The sequence below is a fragment of the Bactrocera neohumeralis genome, chromosome 3, assembly GCF_024586455.1.
Source record: "Bactrocera neohumeralis isolate Rockhampton chromosome 3, APGP_CSIRO_Bneo_wtdbg2-racon-allhic-juicebox.fasta_v2, whole genome shotgun sequence".
NCBI classification, from domain to species: Eukaryota; Metazoa; Arthropoda; class Insecta; order Diptera; family Tephritidae; genus Bactrocera; species Bactrocera neohumeralis.
The window spans coordinates 57047784-57066345 of NC_065920.1; the positions used below are offsets into that span (position 1 = coordinate 57047784).

Here is an 18562-nt window from a genome sequence, read left to right on the forward strand (position 1 = left end):
TTTTAGTATAGTCTTACACAATAACAAAAAAACTTTCTTAGAGCACTATACAAGTATAGTACTTTCCAGAAGAAGGATATTAAAAAAATACTATTTCTTTGTTGCATATTTCTTTAAATTATTCCCTGTTAGTATATACGAGGGTGGTGTTTAAAATTTTAAGATTTGTGAACATAAACTGATATTTATCATTGCAAAATGCTTTATTGCTTTTCAAAGTTTTCTCCATTAAGGTTTATATACTTTTTCATACATTTGAAACAATTTTCGAAGCACTTTTGCAACGCAGTTTGGGATATGTTCAAAGCATGCACTCTGTTGCTTCTTCAGGTATCAAAAAACATTAATTTTTTAGTTTATTTTTTCGTACAGGCATACAAAGATGTGATTCGTCCTCAACGGTTGGGCCTCCTGATTTCTTGATAATGGTTGTTGTGCACCACTCAAAATTTACTATGCGACATGTCCAGTTTAAAAAAAAAAACAGGCAACAATTTCGTGGAAGTGTTTCATGGGCGAACAACTATTGTTAGATTCGGTTTAACTGGAAACACTCATAAACTCGATTGCTGTTTACTTTTGGACATATACATAACATATAAATCCACAATTAAACACCTGTTATATTGTCAAAACGGTACTTCGAGTTATTTTGGATAAAAAGTCTCTGGAGGTACTAATTCCGGGGAGTAAAATTTCAACGAGGGTTCAACCAGAACACCGCTGAAAACTGACTATTTATAGTAGCAAAAAAAAATCAAATATGCCATAAATAGTTTTGCACCATTTAAAGCGGCAGGTCAAAGGGTTTTAATGCTGCAACAACCGGTAGACCAATGGTTCTAAGGCTTTATACAAAGCTAGCATTCAACTATCTTACATCCCAAGAAGTTGGGCTAAAGTTGTGTACCTTCCAAAACCAGGCAGAAGAACATGTCACCGAAAGTTTTTTACGAGAACGTTTTGCCAAATTTTAGTTTAATCCTTTATTTGTCAAAGGCTAATTCTACACGTAAAAACAGTAATGGCGTAGAAATTATCGAAGTCCCAACATGCGTACATGAAGGGCCGATCAACCGAAACCGCCCTTCACGAGGTGATAAGTTTTTCAGTTACACCACAAATTTTTTTCACCATGGGCATTTCTAGACAAGGGCGCCTTCAACAACATAGAAGTAAATGCTAATTCTCTGGCACATGGTGGCATAGACGACACTGTGTGCAGATGGATATTCGATCTTTAATAGGAAGATTTAGCTTCAAACGGCGCTGCAACACAAATAAGCTATTTAGTAGATGGGACACCTCAAGGGGGGTCCTCTAAAAAAAAAACGGGCAACAATCAACTTCGGTGGAGGAGTGAAAGTTTCATGCAGACGATATAGTGTTGTTGGTATGTTGTTTTCAGTTCAAGCGAAAGATTATGGAAAACACTTCATGTAGTTTAGTTAAACCTATTGGCTAAAAACAATTGTCTGGGAGTTAACCCGAACAAAACAGAACTGATGCTATTCACAAGCAGAACAAAATAGTTTCAACTTTTTAAACTACTAAACGGTACAACACTATACTTACAGCTAAATACTTAGAGATTGACACCAAACTGTCCTGGAAAATAAATATAGAAAAAAGAATAAACAAAGCATACATGGCCTACTATGCTTCTAAGAAAATCTTCAACAAGAATTTGGGCCTCAAACCAATAATCATGTGGATGTATACGGCTGTCATAAGACCTATACTTACATATGCAGCTCTGGTATGGTGGCCAGCGCTAAACAAACAATACAACATTAGAAAATTAAATGGAATGCAAAGAGCAGCGTGTGTGGGTGTTACGGGTGCAATCAGGTTATGTCCAACTGATGCGCTAAATTTGATCCTGCATCAACTACCAATGGACATTTTTATTCACAAAACAGCAGCTATTGCGGCGATAAGAATAACAGAATTGGGAGGTTGGAATCAGCAGAACTACGGACATAGTGTAATCCTAAACAAAATCACCATTAATAAATCAAACAACATTCTCCTAAAGCTGGATTTCAATAGACACTTGAAGGTGAGGATACCATCTAGACGAGAATGGAGAAGAGGCTCAATAGTAGAGGAAGATACCACCACAGTCTATACCGACGGGTCCAAAATGGAATGCGGAGTAGGCACGGGGGTATTCTCGGCTGATCTAGGCATATATCTCTCTAAACGTCTACCGAACTCGGCTAGCATCTTCCAAGCAGAAGTACTAGGCATAGAAAAAGCCTGCGAAGTTCTATTAGAAAACCACGGGAATATAAATAAAGCAACTATATTTACGGATAGCCAGGCGGCCCTCCTGGCCTTGTCTTCCTTCACCCATGACAAATTTCAGTATAGTTCACAACTGTAAGAGAGCACTAAGCTCAATAAAAGACAAGCTCCAACTAAACTTGATCTGGGTTCCCGGCCACAGGAACATTTTCGATAACGAAAAAGCAGACGAGTTGGCAAAGGCAGGAGCTTTCCTCAATGAATCCGAGGCGAAGCTAATACCAAGCCCGCTGGGATCGATCAAAGGAGAGATCAATAGGCAATTTCAACAAATTGCAAATAACAGTTGGAAAAAAATTACAAAATGCGTCATAACTATACAATTATGGCCAACATATGACAGGAAAAGAACCCAACGACTTACTAAATAGGTCAAGAAAAAGTATTTACAGAATAACAGCTACCACAACAGGGCACTGGCAATTGGGGAACATGCTTCCAAAATGGGTATGCCCTACAACGACATCTGCCGTGGCTGCGGAGTAGCAGGGAACAAGGAAACAGTCTTCCACTTTCTCTGCGAATGCCCAGCTCTAGCACAGATCCGACACAAAACACTCGGAATCCACCAAGCACCAAACCTTGAATGGATTTCCACCAAAAGCATATCGGACATAAGTAGTTTCATCGAAAACTCAAAATGGTTTGAGAGACAAGGTGAAACGTAATAGCAGATACAGGAGGTTCTACGAATAGTGTATCAAAATGGCACATCAAGTGCTAATTGAGCCCGAGAGGGCTACACTCCTACCTACCTACCTACCTACCTATCGCTACCATATTTTTTATAACACTTCTCTAGACCAATCGACACAATCCTTTTTTGAGCGAAAGACAAGTTGTGTAGGATCAAAGTTCAAAAAAAAAACAAAAAAGTGCCGAAAATATAAAAAGAAAGCTACCCAAGTAAATACTTTATAGTTTTTTTCACAATAACTATTTTTTACATTTTATTTCACCGCCCTTCTTTCTTCAATAGCCTAATTGTCGATGACAATACACATATCAATATAACACGCCTCTTCTTTACAGTGTGACAAGTTCATTTGTTCGAGTCGTTTTCTGTTGTGATTATATACATATACTTGTGTAAAAATATTTGTTTTGCATTTTCATCGTTCACTTACGATAGAGTTTAATTGTGCCGTCCGTATCACCAAGAGAATTCTTCGCCACACAACGGTAAGAACCGAAATCTGATGTGTCAACATCTTTTATGGTCAATCGCATAGTTATTTTGTAGCCACTTTCAAAAGTTTCGGATGCAAAGTGCTCACCTGCAAAATAAAAACATAATATGATATGTTAAAAAGATATATGTATATTTAAGCAACATAATGTGTTTATGAGTATGCTTACGAAAACGGATAAAAGCGTACGGTGATAACACGTGTTTTCTATCAGTATACATATGTATATGCGTGGAATTTCTAAAAGTTTGGATAAGTTATAATTTGAAATTGACAAGGACTTCAACGCTGGTAAAACAATTGTCAAGAAAACATATTGAGCTTTCTGTACAGAGAAACACAAATATGGCCAGGAAGTAAGCTCAGCTTCACTTAGAGAGTATAACGGATCAGCGCTTAATTTGGAATATTCCACAACAAGATGGGAACAAATGTTTACCAGAGATAAAGATATGCCCAACTTATATGTTATTCATGAGAGAGCAATTGCTGAACGTCAAAACCACCTGAACTCTTTCAACTGTCAATATTTAGGACGTTTTGAGTAATAGGATATACTAAAGAGGCTATCTCCAACTATTTACGCAATTTTTTCTAAGCTGAATTTAAATATCGAAATTAATATTTTCTTTGTGAGCATACTCTGACTTAGAAAATTATAAATATTTTAACTTAATACTTTTTCTCATATGTTGAGGTACAAGAAAATTGTTCAGAACAATAATGTAAAAAATTAAAAAAAAAAAAAAAATTATTTCATCCCGTCTGAACTTAATTCGTTTTGAAATTTTAATTTATTTGCGTGCATGTTTGTTGCTCAACCACAAAAATGCATTACGTTCTTGAACTCTTATCGACTTTATTTGCATATGACTCCAAAACCACCAAAAAATATACACATGCACATTCATTAGGTGAACCAGAAAACTAATATATCGACTTTATGGGTTTAAATGCACTACTTATAGTATTGCTACTATTAACATAGGAAACTTTGAATTCTTTATAGCCAAACTCTTATGAGCAAGAAATAGTAAGTCTTTGTTCATAACTTTGAAATTCCTCAAAGTAATTCCTCTTGGCCCCAATACACCTCGATAATCGAAGAAAACTGTCTACATAACATTGCCTCTGATCTGCTTTGACGTGGGTTTTTCGGCTTGGGCTCACCTTTGCCACGATATTCGGCCCATGGATCGTCTTTCTCGGGGTCTTAAGTATAGATTTAAGACTCATCGCCAGATATAATATGTTTCACGACATCCTGGTAGTCGAATTTCATTATTTCGCAGACGTTAACGCGGCGCTCTTTTTCGAAAAAGTTGAGTGATTTCGATATTCCAACGACGCCGGTAAGATCTTTGACTGTTAATCATTGATTTTCAAGCACAATTGATGTTGATAGCCGTCCTTTACGTGGTTCGTCGACAACGCGTTCATGGCCCTATTTCGACAATAGGTCTTTGAAATTTAAATAAAAAAGTCATATCTTTTGTCACAGTACTACATTTTGATAAATTGATAGAATAGATTTTGACTCTCCTAACATAAATAGCAAAGTAAACGAGGAAGTTGACAATCGCCTGACAGGCTTTATTTGCATAAGTGTGTACGAATACTAACATAATGTATATATATTCATATGTAGATTTATTTGACAAACATTTTCACACGAAATTTAAATATAAAAAGTCGTACTATCTTTTGTCCTATAGTAGTGGATTAAAACATTTTTTATATGAACCGATCGTTAGAATACAACAGTCACATTGTTTGTGTTTGTCGAAGTCGCTGTCTTCATTAGCGACCTCTTCCCAGCCCCCCAAAAAGGCCTGTTGCCACCGAAAAACAACATTTCTTGCCAAAGCAACATCGAGGTAAGCCTACTTGATTATATCAAACGTCTCTGGCGCAGATTTACCGAGTTTCACACAGAATTTAATTGTGTACCTCTGCTCCAACAAACGCTGAATTTTCGGCTTGCACCACTCACAGAAACACGTCATGCGAAAATGACTCTCCAGGTGCTCGCGGGGAAGAAAATCAGTCCTATTACTCTCCGAAGAAACCTTGTATATATGCTACTATGATAAAATGTAAGGTGATTTTTTTTATAAATTATAAATTCCTTATTTATTCTTCCAAATCAATTTCATCCCCTTCAAAGTAGTTCAACCCAACCTACAAATACCGCTCAAATAATATTCTTTGTTAAGGGTTGGCGTTGCGGAAGGAACTTTTAGTGCACCACCTTCCTTTTTGATCACAGTAGTATATACTTATTATAAAAATTGAAAATTGCGAGCCATTTTCTATGAATCTGAAGTAGGATCTATACTTCATTTTGAAATTTTGGCGGAGTGTTAAAGTAAGGTAAGTAAGGCCGGATTTAGAATTGAATGCAAATATTCTGTTACAAGAGACTGTCAGCTTTTGGCTGAAAATTGCATGAATTGAGCTCCAAATCGCCAACACATCCGCAGCACATATCAAAACCCAGCCACTCCTGATTTTGTGTTGTCCTGAGAACTCATTAGTACTCGTATAGCCGCTGGTAATAAATCGTCTATATTGAGACATATTTTAAAACTAAAGGTAAACCGTTTCTGGTACGATTTTTCATGGGAAAGTTGATGGATCTCAATATATGATGTCTGAACCTCGATGGTAACTATTTGAGATAGTAAACCGTGTGTTCTTTTAAAATATTTGTTTTTCTATAAAATATTGTGAATTTAATTTTGTCTTCTACAGTCCTTTATGTCATTTGCCTGCCACTTGGGGTATACGAGAAGTTAACTCAATCCTCAAAAGTCTTTTTCATTCAACCACTCACTAGCGGTTTTGTCATTTGATGTATTTGTCATCTCTTTTGCATATATATATGTAAGTAGCTATGTATATACATTTTCGGACATTACACTTTTATTTTCGGAAACAACTCGGTGGCAATGCAATGTGCAGGCATTCAGAGCGGATGCTTTTATGATTCGTGCAGCGCTCACTGATGGACTGTGTCCATACCACTTTCTCCTTCTGTTATGTTAACTCTCTTAGCAATTATTTCATAGCGCACGTACACTTCTCATTCATAGTATGTGTGTGTTATTATTTCACTGACTGTTTGTTCAAGTATTTACTAGCTTTTACATAAAGTAATGATTGTTAATTGGAATATACATATGTACATATATATATAGTACATATGCGTGTGTTGTTGTACATATGTCTGAATGCGGTTAAAAAATGGCTGACAAGAAGTTAATTAAACGTTCGTTGCATTTTCTGTTTCTATAGCTAACTATTACATATTTGCTAAAATGTTTTTTTACAGAGCACTTAGCTTAAAAAACACTATTTTGTTCACTTAATTTAAGTTAGGTGAAAATCAAATGGAGATTAAAGATTAGTAGCGCTGTTTAAATATTAAAAACTAAACTTTTAAAATGCAGTCGCATTGTAATTAAGATTAAATGCCTTTCATTTTACTTACCCGGCACAATGATCGTATCATTTTTCGTCCAGTAATTTATAGACTTCGGATACGCCTCTGACTGACACTCAAGTGCTATGTTTTGGCCGGTGGCAGCACCGACTAGCTGATTTTGTATCCAAATCATTGGGGGAACTGTAAGAAAGGAAAAACAACCAGAAAGATTATATAGTGTATACATATGTATATAACTAAGTCTGATAACGAAACCGGTCGAAGGTCTCCATTCAAGGGAACACGTTTTTCTACATATTTCTAGCCATGTTGAAAAATAGATAACCTTTCAGAAAAATTAAGGTTGACTAAAAATTAAAAAATATTCTTTATAAAGATCTGTATCTTGAATTTAATCGGTCAGTTTAAATAGCAGCTGTATGCTCTATTTGGTTGATCTCAACAATTGGTTCGGAGATTATATACCTTCGGCAATTATCTGTACCGAATATTGTGAAGATATTTAGTTGCACAAAAAGTTTTCCATTCAAAAATTTCATTCTGATCGACTAGTTTATATGGAGGATTCATGCATTAGTGGCCCGATGTCGGCAGCGCCGTAGATAAGTAGTTTCTTAGTGCGGCAGAAGCTTAGTGAGGTCTTTGCCCTCACCAGTTGTGTCATTTTTAACTGGTCTGTTTGCTCTTGGTGTTCTCGCGGTAAGATTGAGAGTTTTACCGTATGCCAGTTATAGAAGTTGTTGGAAGAAAAGAAGGTAGAAACATATCAATACTTCTTCCTTGATTGTCCCGTCTACGCGAGATCAACGCTTTGACACCTGGGAGCTCACACTTTCAGATATGCCTATAAACTGAAGAGAACAAAAATATAACATGACATATATGAAAAGGTGCTCTGTCAGCTCATACGATATATATTTTTAGTTCTGTCAGTTCTGAACTCCTTAACAGCTTTTTAAACCGTAATTGAGACTTCAATATTTCTACAAGCAGATCATTTAGCGTTTGTACGAGTACAATAGTCCCCAAGCAAGTTTATTATTGCGCTCACTTTCATAATTAGCCTCCGGCAGCGGTAAAAGTTCAACAGACTAAACAACAACTGCCAGGACTCATTAGAAGAACTAGTTAGTGTGCACTTTCCAGGCTGTAATGACACTGTAATTTCTTGGAATAGAACGGTAAACTCTCCCGAACACATCTTTACGGAGAATAATATATAATGAGCAATCCGCTCATTAGACTCATACAAATCTTCCGGTACGCAAAGAATCGTTCAAGTATTGCTGCAGAATGCGCTCTGTCAATCCATGCCATGACCAAAGGCGCTCTTGAAGCATTCCTGGACATTACTGCAACGTTCAACAACGTCTCTACGGAATCTTTTCTGAATAGTATCCAATCAACAGGTGCTGTTGATCTTCCTATACAACGCTGGATCAGAAGCCTATTGATCTCTAGAAGGATATAAAAAGACTGGCACGATGCTAGAATGACCAAGGAAGTCTATAGTGGTACTCGGCATATGCGGATGACATTGCCATCTTAATAACGCGTAGGTGTCTACAGATCATTAGCAGTATTATGACCACCACTCACAATACAGTCCAGAATTGGGAATCGCAAGCAGGTCTGTGGTTGAACCCGGCAAAAAGGATTTGTTTGTTGGCTGTTAAAATTCGCGTCAGGCGCAGGCATCCTAACGGATGAATACCCGTCATGAACCTAGTAACTAAACTCCATCTGGTATCGCAAATGACCAAAATTGGTTTCTGGGTAGGTCATTGGCTTACTAGACTAACTTAACCTAACTTAACAAATTTAAATGCATAAATTTAATGGGAATTTCCTAGGATATCTTAAATATTGACATATACTATCATATTTATCATTATATGGGAGACTGGTGTTGTACTGACCCGATTTTTTTTTTGTTTTTGCCATTACATATTACTAAGAGAAGTTTAGGACAAGCTTTCTCCCTTTATTTTTTCAGTTTTAGGCATCGAGATTGGCTGATATATGGGTTTATAATCTGCCGGTAGTTCGAAAAACTTTCTATAAGGTATATTGAGCTAAGTGAACAAAATTTGGACCCGATTCAACCAATTTTTCAGGAAAGGATTCTATATAACTTCAATTATGAATCTTACAAATCTCGTCATCCTGCTCATTGGTATTTATATAGCATAAATCTATATCTTGATAGCAACATGTTGTAAAAGTTCTCCTGTTTAGTGTATAATGGAGGAATTGCTTGAGAAAAACAATGATAGTCATAGATGAAAATTCATTGCCATATTATATGTACAATATAAAGCAAGTTTGAATGCTAATTTAATTTAGTAGATATACTTACAGTGCACAATGAGCATTACGCGCTTGCTGACCGTTGGCGGAATGCCATTCGAGGCGATGCATAAATATGCACCCATATTAAGGCGTTGTACTTTAGTGATCGTCAGGTAGGAGCCATTGTAGGCGATGACTGGAAAGATATAAGAAGAAAATAGGTGTTTTAAAAACAAGAAATATTAAATGTATATTTATAGAAGATAAGTATTTAGTCAGGTTTTGGGTATATAGAAAATTTTAGTTATTAATAGGATATAATTATGCTTTTGGGTAAGCAATTATAGTTGTAGGGCTACACCCAATTCCTGCTCTTGCATCCACGCTGCCCACCACGGAAACGTGAGTAACCCTTGTGTAAGATGCGGTAGCCAACACATGTAGAGAACGAGGACCCAGTTAAAAGAGAGGCAGCTTCAGCGACGCCACTTTAACAAATTCGGTTTAAGAGTTTGCTAAAGTCTTATAGCAGTGTCTCCTCACCAGAGGTGCGGTTGTCACCGAGAGTCGGCCTTGAAACAAACGTCTAGCTGTTTGGATGTATATAGCTTTATATTACTAGCCTAGCAAGATTGTGCTCTGGGTTTCAGATCCGCCACGTAGAAACCACTTCCAATAATAAAATAACAACAGCCTTCTATGAGAACGTAATAAAAACTATGATTTAAGGGCACCCAACTGTAATGAGAAAGCGGTTGATGTCCTCGTTAGAGTAGAGGCTGACATCACCGCCGTTCAAGTAAAGCAGAATTTTTCACCCACGCTCCGATAAAAAAGAAAAACGATATGACCAAAGAAGCCTTTCATGAGCGATTAGAGAGCGCTTATGACAACTGCCCCCACGCCGATGTAAACATTGTAATTGGCGATTTTAACACCAGGGTGGGCAAAGACGGTATCTTTGGTACAAAATTCTGAAAATTCAGTTTTCATGCCGAAACCTCTCCAAATGGGTTTAGGCTGATCGACTTCGCAGGGGCCCGAAATATGGTTATCTGTAGTACTAGATTCCAGCACATGAAAATTCATCAAGCTACCTGGCTGTCTCTAGATCGAAAAGCCACCAACCAGATTGATCATGTTGTGATAGATGGAAGACACGTCTTCAGTGTTCTTGGTCCTTGTCGCATCATTATCTTTTTGTAGTAAAGGTAAGCGCCCACTTCTGTATAGCAAAGCACGACCGTCAGCAAAGACAAGGAAGGTAAGACGCAGAGAAACTACTATCACAACCGACAGCGAAACGATTTTCTACACGACTTGCACTCCTGATCACTCAGAGCACACATCAGCAAATAACAGCTGGAACGGAAAATACTGTTGTTTCGCATTGGAGAGAAATCAGACAGACAGCCCTCTTCGAAATATCGCGATTGACCACAGCACGAACGTAGCGAGACGCATTTGCAGACAAACAAAGAAATAGACAGAAAAGCATGAATATGAAGAGCTTGAGAATCTGGCCGACAGGGCTATTTCTCGAAAGTTCTTCGAAACGATGGGGCAACTATCGGAAGTTTGGAGATTGAGTACTCCATTCCAAAATCGATGACGATGGAATAGATGTTCTATTGCCAGACTATGATGAGGTTCGAATAACAATTGCGTTATGCGGTTAGTTTTTTGTACACATTCCTTAATTAGACTAGTAACTACAGGTTTAAATGAGGTACTTTCTATTTTCATATACATTTTTCTAAATCCTCAATTGATATGATAGAGGTACAAAATATATTAACTTATTGGCTTGAAATAAGTTCCTTCAGACCTTAATTAAATTTAATATATATTCACTAGATGCATTTGAAATTGAATGCCAGCTGAATCTACCGAAACTTGTTTCAATATTCAGAGAATTTTTTCAACTAAGATTAAAAATTCATTTCGTTTGCAGTCATAATGTAAGAAGAGTAATTGTTATGCAATTGGGGTGCATATCCTTGCAAAATTTACCTCATAAATATGCATCCAATAAAAATGCGGAGACGTTTTGCTAATGGCGTTTGTGGTTTCTCTGCTAATTCATTTCCGATTTCAAAATAGTTGAAATCATTTCATCATTATTCATGTCCCTTTCATTGGTAAACAAATTACACAGTTCTTGCCATAACATTTCAGTTACATGGTTTACATGCGGAAATCAATGAAAATACGCGCAATTTACTGCAGAATACAATGAGCTTATCTGAAAAGATTGTCCTGTGAAAATCTGATATCTGCGTTTGTAATCCTGAGCTAAACATACTTAGATAGTTTTGAAATAAATAGCTTTATGATTTTGTCGAATTTTGTTGCAATGCGCAGTTTCATAATATTTAAATTACTGAAATTTTACAATAGACACGCTCATTGATGCAAAATACGTATATCCCTTTTTTTCTTAATAATTTTCAATATCCTTTTTTCACAGATCACGCGTGAGTCGTGTCAAGCTGTCATGTTATTTTTGTTCAGTATTGTTTGTCATTTCATCGTGGAAAGTTTTACCCCTGAACAACGTTAACAAATCGTTCAACTTTATTACGAAGTTTCACGTTCTGTAAAAAATGTGTTAACTTATGGTCAACATAATCGGCCTACTGAGCGTACTATTCCCAACACAATCACCCATCTTAAGACGCAGCATTTATTATTGGATAATCGAATAGATCACGTCCAGCAAAGGGATGAAAATGTAGCAGACATAGTAGAGACTGTACACAAAGACCGTGAAAGGTCGATTCGCCGCCGTTCGCAGCAACTAGAGCTAACGTATGGAACGACTTGGCGCAATTTACGTCAAGATCTTAAACTGAAAGCGTACAAAATACAGACTGTACAAGCATTGAAACTTAAAAGGTTCAAAGAAAATACGATGTTTTCGAAACAAATTTTGCTCAGCAATGAGGCCCATTTCTGACTCAATGGGTATTTAAACAAGCGAAATTGCCGAATATGGAACGAAGAACATATTGAAGGGATTCAACAGCAACCATTTCATTCAGAAAAATCAACGGTTTGGTGTAGTTTGTAAGCCGGTGGATTCATCGGTTCATATTTCTTTAAAAATGGTACCGGTGTGAATGTAGCCGGCAAGGATGACCTTTATCGCGCCATGATATCCGACTATTTGTTGTCTGAAATTGAAGCTCGTGATCTTGGCGACATTTTGGTTTCAACAAGACAACGCCACTTCCCAACATCGCACCATTCAATAGATTTAATGAGAGAACACTTCGGTGCGCAGATAATTTCACGTCTTTGGCGGGTCGATTGGGCCCAATGATTGTGTGATATCGCGTCGTTAGAACTTTTCCTGTGGGGAATCTTAAGTCTAAGCGGACAATGCTGCTATAATTCACGCCTTGGAGCAAAACTTCACATGTGTCAATCGTTCCAGTTACCAGTCGAAGTGCTCGAATGAGTCATCGAAAATTGGAATCAACGGATGAACCATCTGAGATGAAGCTTCGGCCAACATTTCAAAGGATAATCTTCAAAAAATAAATTCTAAAGAATGTTTTTTCAAATGAAAATAAACTTAAAGTTTGTTTGTTTTTTTTAGAGTAAGGAAATTCGAAATGGATCACCTTTTACAATGACAGCAATGATTTGTTTGCGTTTATATAAAATCTGTTTATAATGGTCTTCGGGTAAAGGGTAGTATTTCTATAAAAAAATTATTATACGGTTTACTTTGTTTCGTGTTTCTATTAATACCCTTAGGATAATGCACCATCTGAGAAATGTGTTACAGATCTGAAGGTTTTTAACAACAATATTTTTCTGTAAGAAGTTTTTTTTTTTGAGGACTGAAACTACTTTCAAAAGCTTTGTATAGGGAACGAAGTTACGCAAATTATGAAAATATTTCTAAAGGAAGTTTAGTAGACATGCAAAGTTAAAAAAAAATATCCTGTTATAAAAGTGGATTATTTTTATTATTAAATTTTGAAGTTAAGACTTAGCCCTTCGAGTTCGACACTAAAACGAATACGACTTTAAATAAAAGTTCAATCTTAAAAAATCCCTTATTGAGATATTTTTGAATATCGAGACTATTGGAAAATGAAAAACCTTTTATTTTTTAATTTTTAGACTAGAATAGCTCTTTAATCCGTTAAATCTAAATATGTCAAAATTAAATTTGTTAGAGTTGTCACTGAGTACGCGTAAAGTAAAACTAAATTAATATTTACACAATGATACCCTTTTAACAATATTTTCCATATTTAATGCCAACAACGATGTAATTTAAACCAAATGTCAGCGAAGTGAAAAATGCTGAACTTAACGCTAATTTCAATATGAAATTTGCTTTGTATTCAAATGACAAGTTGACACTTATAACTTTGAATTTGGATGCTCAATTTTTGTTGCCCGCATTTTCATTTAAAAAAAATTTAATCTAATGTGTTTAAATAGAATTTTGTCTATCGTTGTTGTTATTTCACTTTCAATTTTAATTTTTAAAAACCACATAGATACATACATATGTATTTCCATATTACTTTCTATGCTTGATGTCGAAATCACTTTCAGCAGGCGCTCAAATTAGTGGTTAATCCGACTAGGTATCTCACAATGTTGACATCTATTTGAATTTTGGGAAAATTAGATCTTATTATATGTATGTATCTATGCTCTCTAAGTGAGACAGCCGATTTTAACAAGCTTCTCTAGAGGTGAATTTTTTCTTCAGACTAGACAGAAACAGGTAGTAACTGCCAAACCTGGATTATAAGGGTAATTCATAGAAATCTCCAAGATAAGCTCTCAGAGAATCTGACGAGTCAACAACACGAAATTAAACAAGTAAGGAAGGGCTAAGTTCGGGTGTCACCGAACATTTTATATGTACTCTCACATGATAAAGTGATAATCGAGATACCATTATTAGCAACTTTATTGCGAGAATATAAAAATGATGCCCTCTGAATTACATGAAAATATCTGAGAGATTTACCGAAAAATTAGGTTAGGTTAGGTTAGGCACTGAATTCTTCGTGTTCGATATCAGGGACCTTGAAAAGTTATAGTCCGATCACGACAATTTTCCCACAAGGGATACCTCAGCTCAAATACCGTATTTATGTAAAGTTTTATTCCGCTATCATCATTGGTTCCTAATGTACTATATATTATACAGAGAAGGCATCAGATGCAATTCAAAATAGCGTTATATTGGAAGAAGGCGTGGTTGTGAACCGATTTCACCCATATTTCGTACATGTTATCAGGGTGTTAAGAAAATATTATATACCGAATTTCATTGAAATCGGTATAGTAGTTCCTGAGATATGGTTTTTGGTCCATAAGTGGGCGACGCTACGTCCATTTTCAATTTTTAAAAAAAGCCTGGGTGCAGCTTCCTTCTGCCATTTCTTTCGTAAAATTTAATGTTTCTGACGTTTTTTGTTAGTCGGTTAACGCACTTTTAGTGATTTTCAACATAAGCTTTGTATGGGAGGTGGGCGTGGTTATTATCCGATTTCCTCCATTTTTGAACTGTATATGGAAATGCCTAAAGGAAACGACTCTGTAGAGTTCGGTTGACATAACTATAGTTGTTTCCGAGATATGTACAAAAAACTTAGTTGGGGGTGGGGCCACGTCCGCTTTTCCAAAAACATTACGTCCAAATATGCCCCTCCGTAATGCGATCCCTTGTGCCAAATTCACTTTAATATCTTTATTTATGGCTTAGTTATGACACTTTATAGGTTTTCGGTTTCCGCCATTTTGTGGGCGTGGCAGTGGGCCGATTTCACCATCTTCGAACTTAACCTTCTTATGGAGCCAAGAAATACGTGTACCAAGTTTCACCATGATATCTCAATTTTTACTCAAGTTACAGCTTGCACGGGCGGACGGACGGACGGACGGACAGACGGGCGGACAGACAGACATCCGGATTTCAACTCTACTCGTCACCCTGATCACTTTGGTATATATAACCCCATATCTGACTCTTTTAGTTTTAGGACTTACAAACAACCGTTATGTGAACAAAACTATAATACCCTCCTTAGCAACTTTGTTGCGAGAGTATAATTATAAGAGCTACACTACCATGAGCAAAAATAGTATTTGTTAATAATTTAAAATTTCTTAATTTATTCTTCAAAATCTACATCGTCCTCCTCAAGGTAATCTCCCTTGAAAAGCATTGTTTCACAGATGTTTACGCGACGCTGTTTTTCGAAACAAATAGTGATTTTGGAACCAAATGTGCTTTCACTTTTTCAAATTGTTTTTCAAAATGGATTTCAGTGATCCTTCCGATATTCCAACGATACCAAGAAGATCTCTGACTTTTAGCCGTCGATCCTCAAGGTCAAATTCCTTTGTTTTGTTGATGTGTTGACCATCCGTCCTGAACGTAGTTCATCATCAACGAGTTCTAGACCCTCTTTGAATAATTTCGCGGCAAACAATTATCATTAACGAGCTTTTTCAACATTCTCATTGTTTTGGCACGAAAAATTTGATTGCGCGCACAAAATTTCAGAGGACTTCTTTACTGAATAATTTCACTCATCTCAAAGATTGTCGAATGTATTTCGCATATGTACATACTTCAGAAAGAGAAACACTAATGCTTATGTTGATGTGACATTTAAAAAAGATGTCACTGACAGTCATACTAGTCTAGAGAAACCATATTTCGACGAATAGATTTTCATGCGAAATTTAAATTAAAAATATTAAATGTTCATTGAAGTGGTGATTTTGAGAGAAAGTTAATCCTGATATAGCTGCGGTAGGTGTATTTCCATCACCTTTTGTGTATATTTTATTTAAATGCACAACAAAACTTAAGGAAACACTAGAAAAGGAAACAATTTTAATGAGACCACGTTAAGCCTATATTAATATTTTCATTATTCGATTTAAAATATTTTTGGTAGCTAACATTTTGTTTCATCAAGTTCATTATAATTGATTTAAATGTTCATCACGGTTAGAGAAAAGTATTTACTTTTTAGTTCAATATTTCAATCCACAACTCAACACACTCCTCAGTTATTACAACTTAAAGTTTTCATAAGGTAATACTATTATCATATATTTGATGTAGAAAGTTACTCAAAAATATATTCACAAAAAAATATTCATATTCTTTACTCACCTTCGGTATTATTGGGCAGCGGTATGGGCTCGCCACCTTCATAATAATTTTTTTTTCATTGAGTTATAAAATTCATAAGAAATAAAAAATTTTCCCAAAAATAATCAAACTTTAACTGTTAACATCTTTTAAACGTTTGGGTTTACGAAAAAATCTGAATAGACCTTTTTTGTAGAGCATTCAATTTCCTACCAAATCTTAGAAACAAGATATTTTTTGAAGTAATTGGAAGCGAGATATAAATTTTTCTATCTGATAATAAGAAAAAATAGAAAACTGTATGTAGGAGGACTTTCCCGTTATAATTAAAAACTCATGTTTGGAGAGGCTTTCTTAGAGGTGTCTAGGAACCTATTTTTCCGAGTACCAAACGAAAAAAAAAATTTTTTTTTTTTGATCACTCTAATACATATAGTTAATAATTATGTTTAAATTCTGTTCTGCTGTTTGCTTTGTAACGACTGTGGTGTCACGTAATGTTATGTACTTTAACTTATAGTTACTAGAACTATATACTCAATATAAAAAACATCATAATTGAAGACATAGTTTTAGGCACCTTGTACATTTTTCGTAGTCTTCTATTCAAGGAATTGAATTTGGTAACAGATTTCATTAACTTAGACATTCAGAGATTCCTACAAATCCAAATTAAATTCCTGGAATATGTTTGTATATTTCAAAGCTGTGTTAGTGTAGTGGTCAGGCAAGGTACTTACTTAATATGGTAATTTTTATATTAAGCCTCAGTTAGGATTTTTCTCACAAACATTTATTGACCAAATAAAAATAATATATAAAACCAATGCAATAAATGGATTGAATTAAAATTTAAGTTAATAAAAATGTTTGGACAATCATGTTTATTACACATAGTATATTAAATCGTATTTTTTACTAGCATACCCAGACCGCTCTGCCGGGCTTTATTAAATTATTATTTTATTATACCCTGAACAGGGTATATTAAGTTTGTCACGATGTTTGTAACACCCAGAAAGAAGCGTCGGAGACCCTGACGATGTATTTTCACCAAATTTGGTATAGATTATTTTCTAAGGCAACAATGTAATCTCCGAAGAAATTGGTCAGATCGGTTAACTATAGCATATAGCTACCATATAAACTGAACGATCGGAATCAAGTTCTTGTATGGAAAACTTTCACATTTGACAATGTATCTTCAAAAATTTGGTATAGATTAATTTCTAAGGCAACAATGTAATCTCCGAAAAAATTGTTCAGATCAGATTACTATAGCATATAGCTTCCATACAAACTGAGCACATAGTTACTAAAAGAAATGCACCTGTGAAGGGTATATTAGCTTCGGTGCAACCGAAGTTAACGTTTTTTCTTGTTTTTGTTAAATTTTAAACATACATGAACTAATAATTAACAAACTCATAATTTTATTTTTTTAGTTTCTAGTTTCATTTACTTTTATTCTTTTGTTTTAACCTAAATCCAAATATATCTACGTAGTGTACATACTACTGAGTACAAAATATAGTACCTTTAATTTAAATTTCGAACGAAAATCCATTCGTAAAAATATTTTTTTTCAAGGTTGGTATGACTATCAGTGACATCAGTGTCAAATGTCAAATCAAAATAATGATTAGTGTTTATTATATGCTTGTTTTTCAGAAGCACATAAAGTACATTCGGCGATGTTTCTCATGAGTAAAATTATTCAACGAATAAGTTTCATTAAATTTTGTATGTGGGATCATATTTCTGTTGCCGATACATTCAGAATGTTGGAAGAGGCCTTCGGTGATAATTATTTGTCGCGAGCAAGTGCTTTTGTTTGGTACAAATTATTCAGAGAGTGTCGACGCGTTGACGACGAACTATGTCCCGGACGGCCATCGACATCAACTGACGATCAGCACGTCAATAAAGTAAAAGAATTGGTGCTTGAAAATCGTCGATTAATAGTCAGATATCATACTTCCATAATTTGAATATGGGAAGCATCAGTGAAAGATCATTTGAGCTTAAGAATAGTGAAAGCACGACTAATCCCAAAATCACTAATTTTTTTCGGAAAACACGTAGTTGTTTACATGGACAGAGGTGTTTCAACGGAGTTTTTAATTTCTTTTGAAATATACTGACACCTTAGAGCTTACTAATTTCGTTATA

General features: G+C 35.5%; 1 protein-coding gene across 28 annotated transcripts in view; it reads right to left on the bottom strand.

Moving 5' to 3' along the window:
• The window catches only part of LOC126753767 (hemicentin-1-like), a 297631-nt gene that overhangs the window by 73922 nt on the left and 205147 nt on the right, over window positions 1–18562 (bottom strand). For 18 of the 28 annotated variants that reach the window (XM_050465446.1, XM_050465461.1, XM_050465445.1 and 15 more), the window contains 2 exons: window positions 6994–7128; window positions 3438–3587 (listed from right to left, as the gene is read on the bottom strand). The exons of 2 other annotated variants lie outside the window; for them this stretch is intronic. In XM_050465446.1, coding sequence (XP_050321403.1) covers window positions 3438–3587; window positions 6994–7128 — 285 coding nt within the window. Of the gene's footprint in view, window positions 1–3437; window positions 3588–6993; window positions 7129–9307; window positions 9437–16411; window positions 16448–18562 lie in introns of all 28 variants that reach the window. 8 more of the 28 variants (XM_050465464.1, XM_050465463.1, XM_050465438.1 and 5 more) reach the window with 4 other exon arrangements.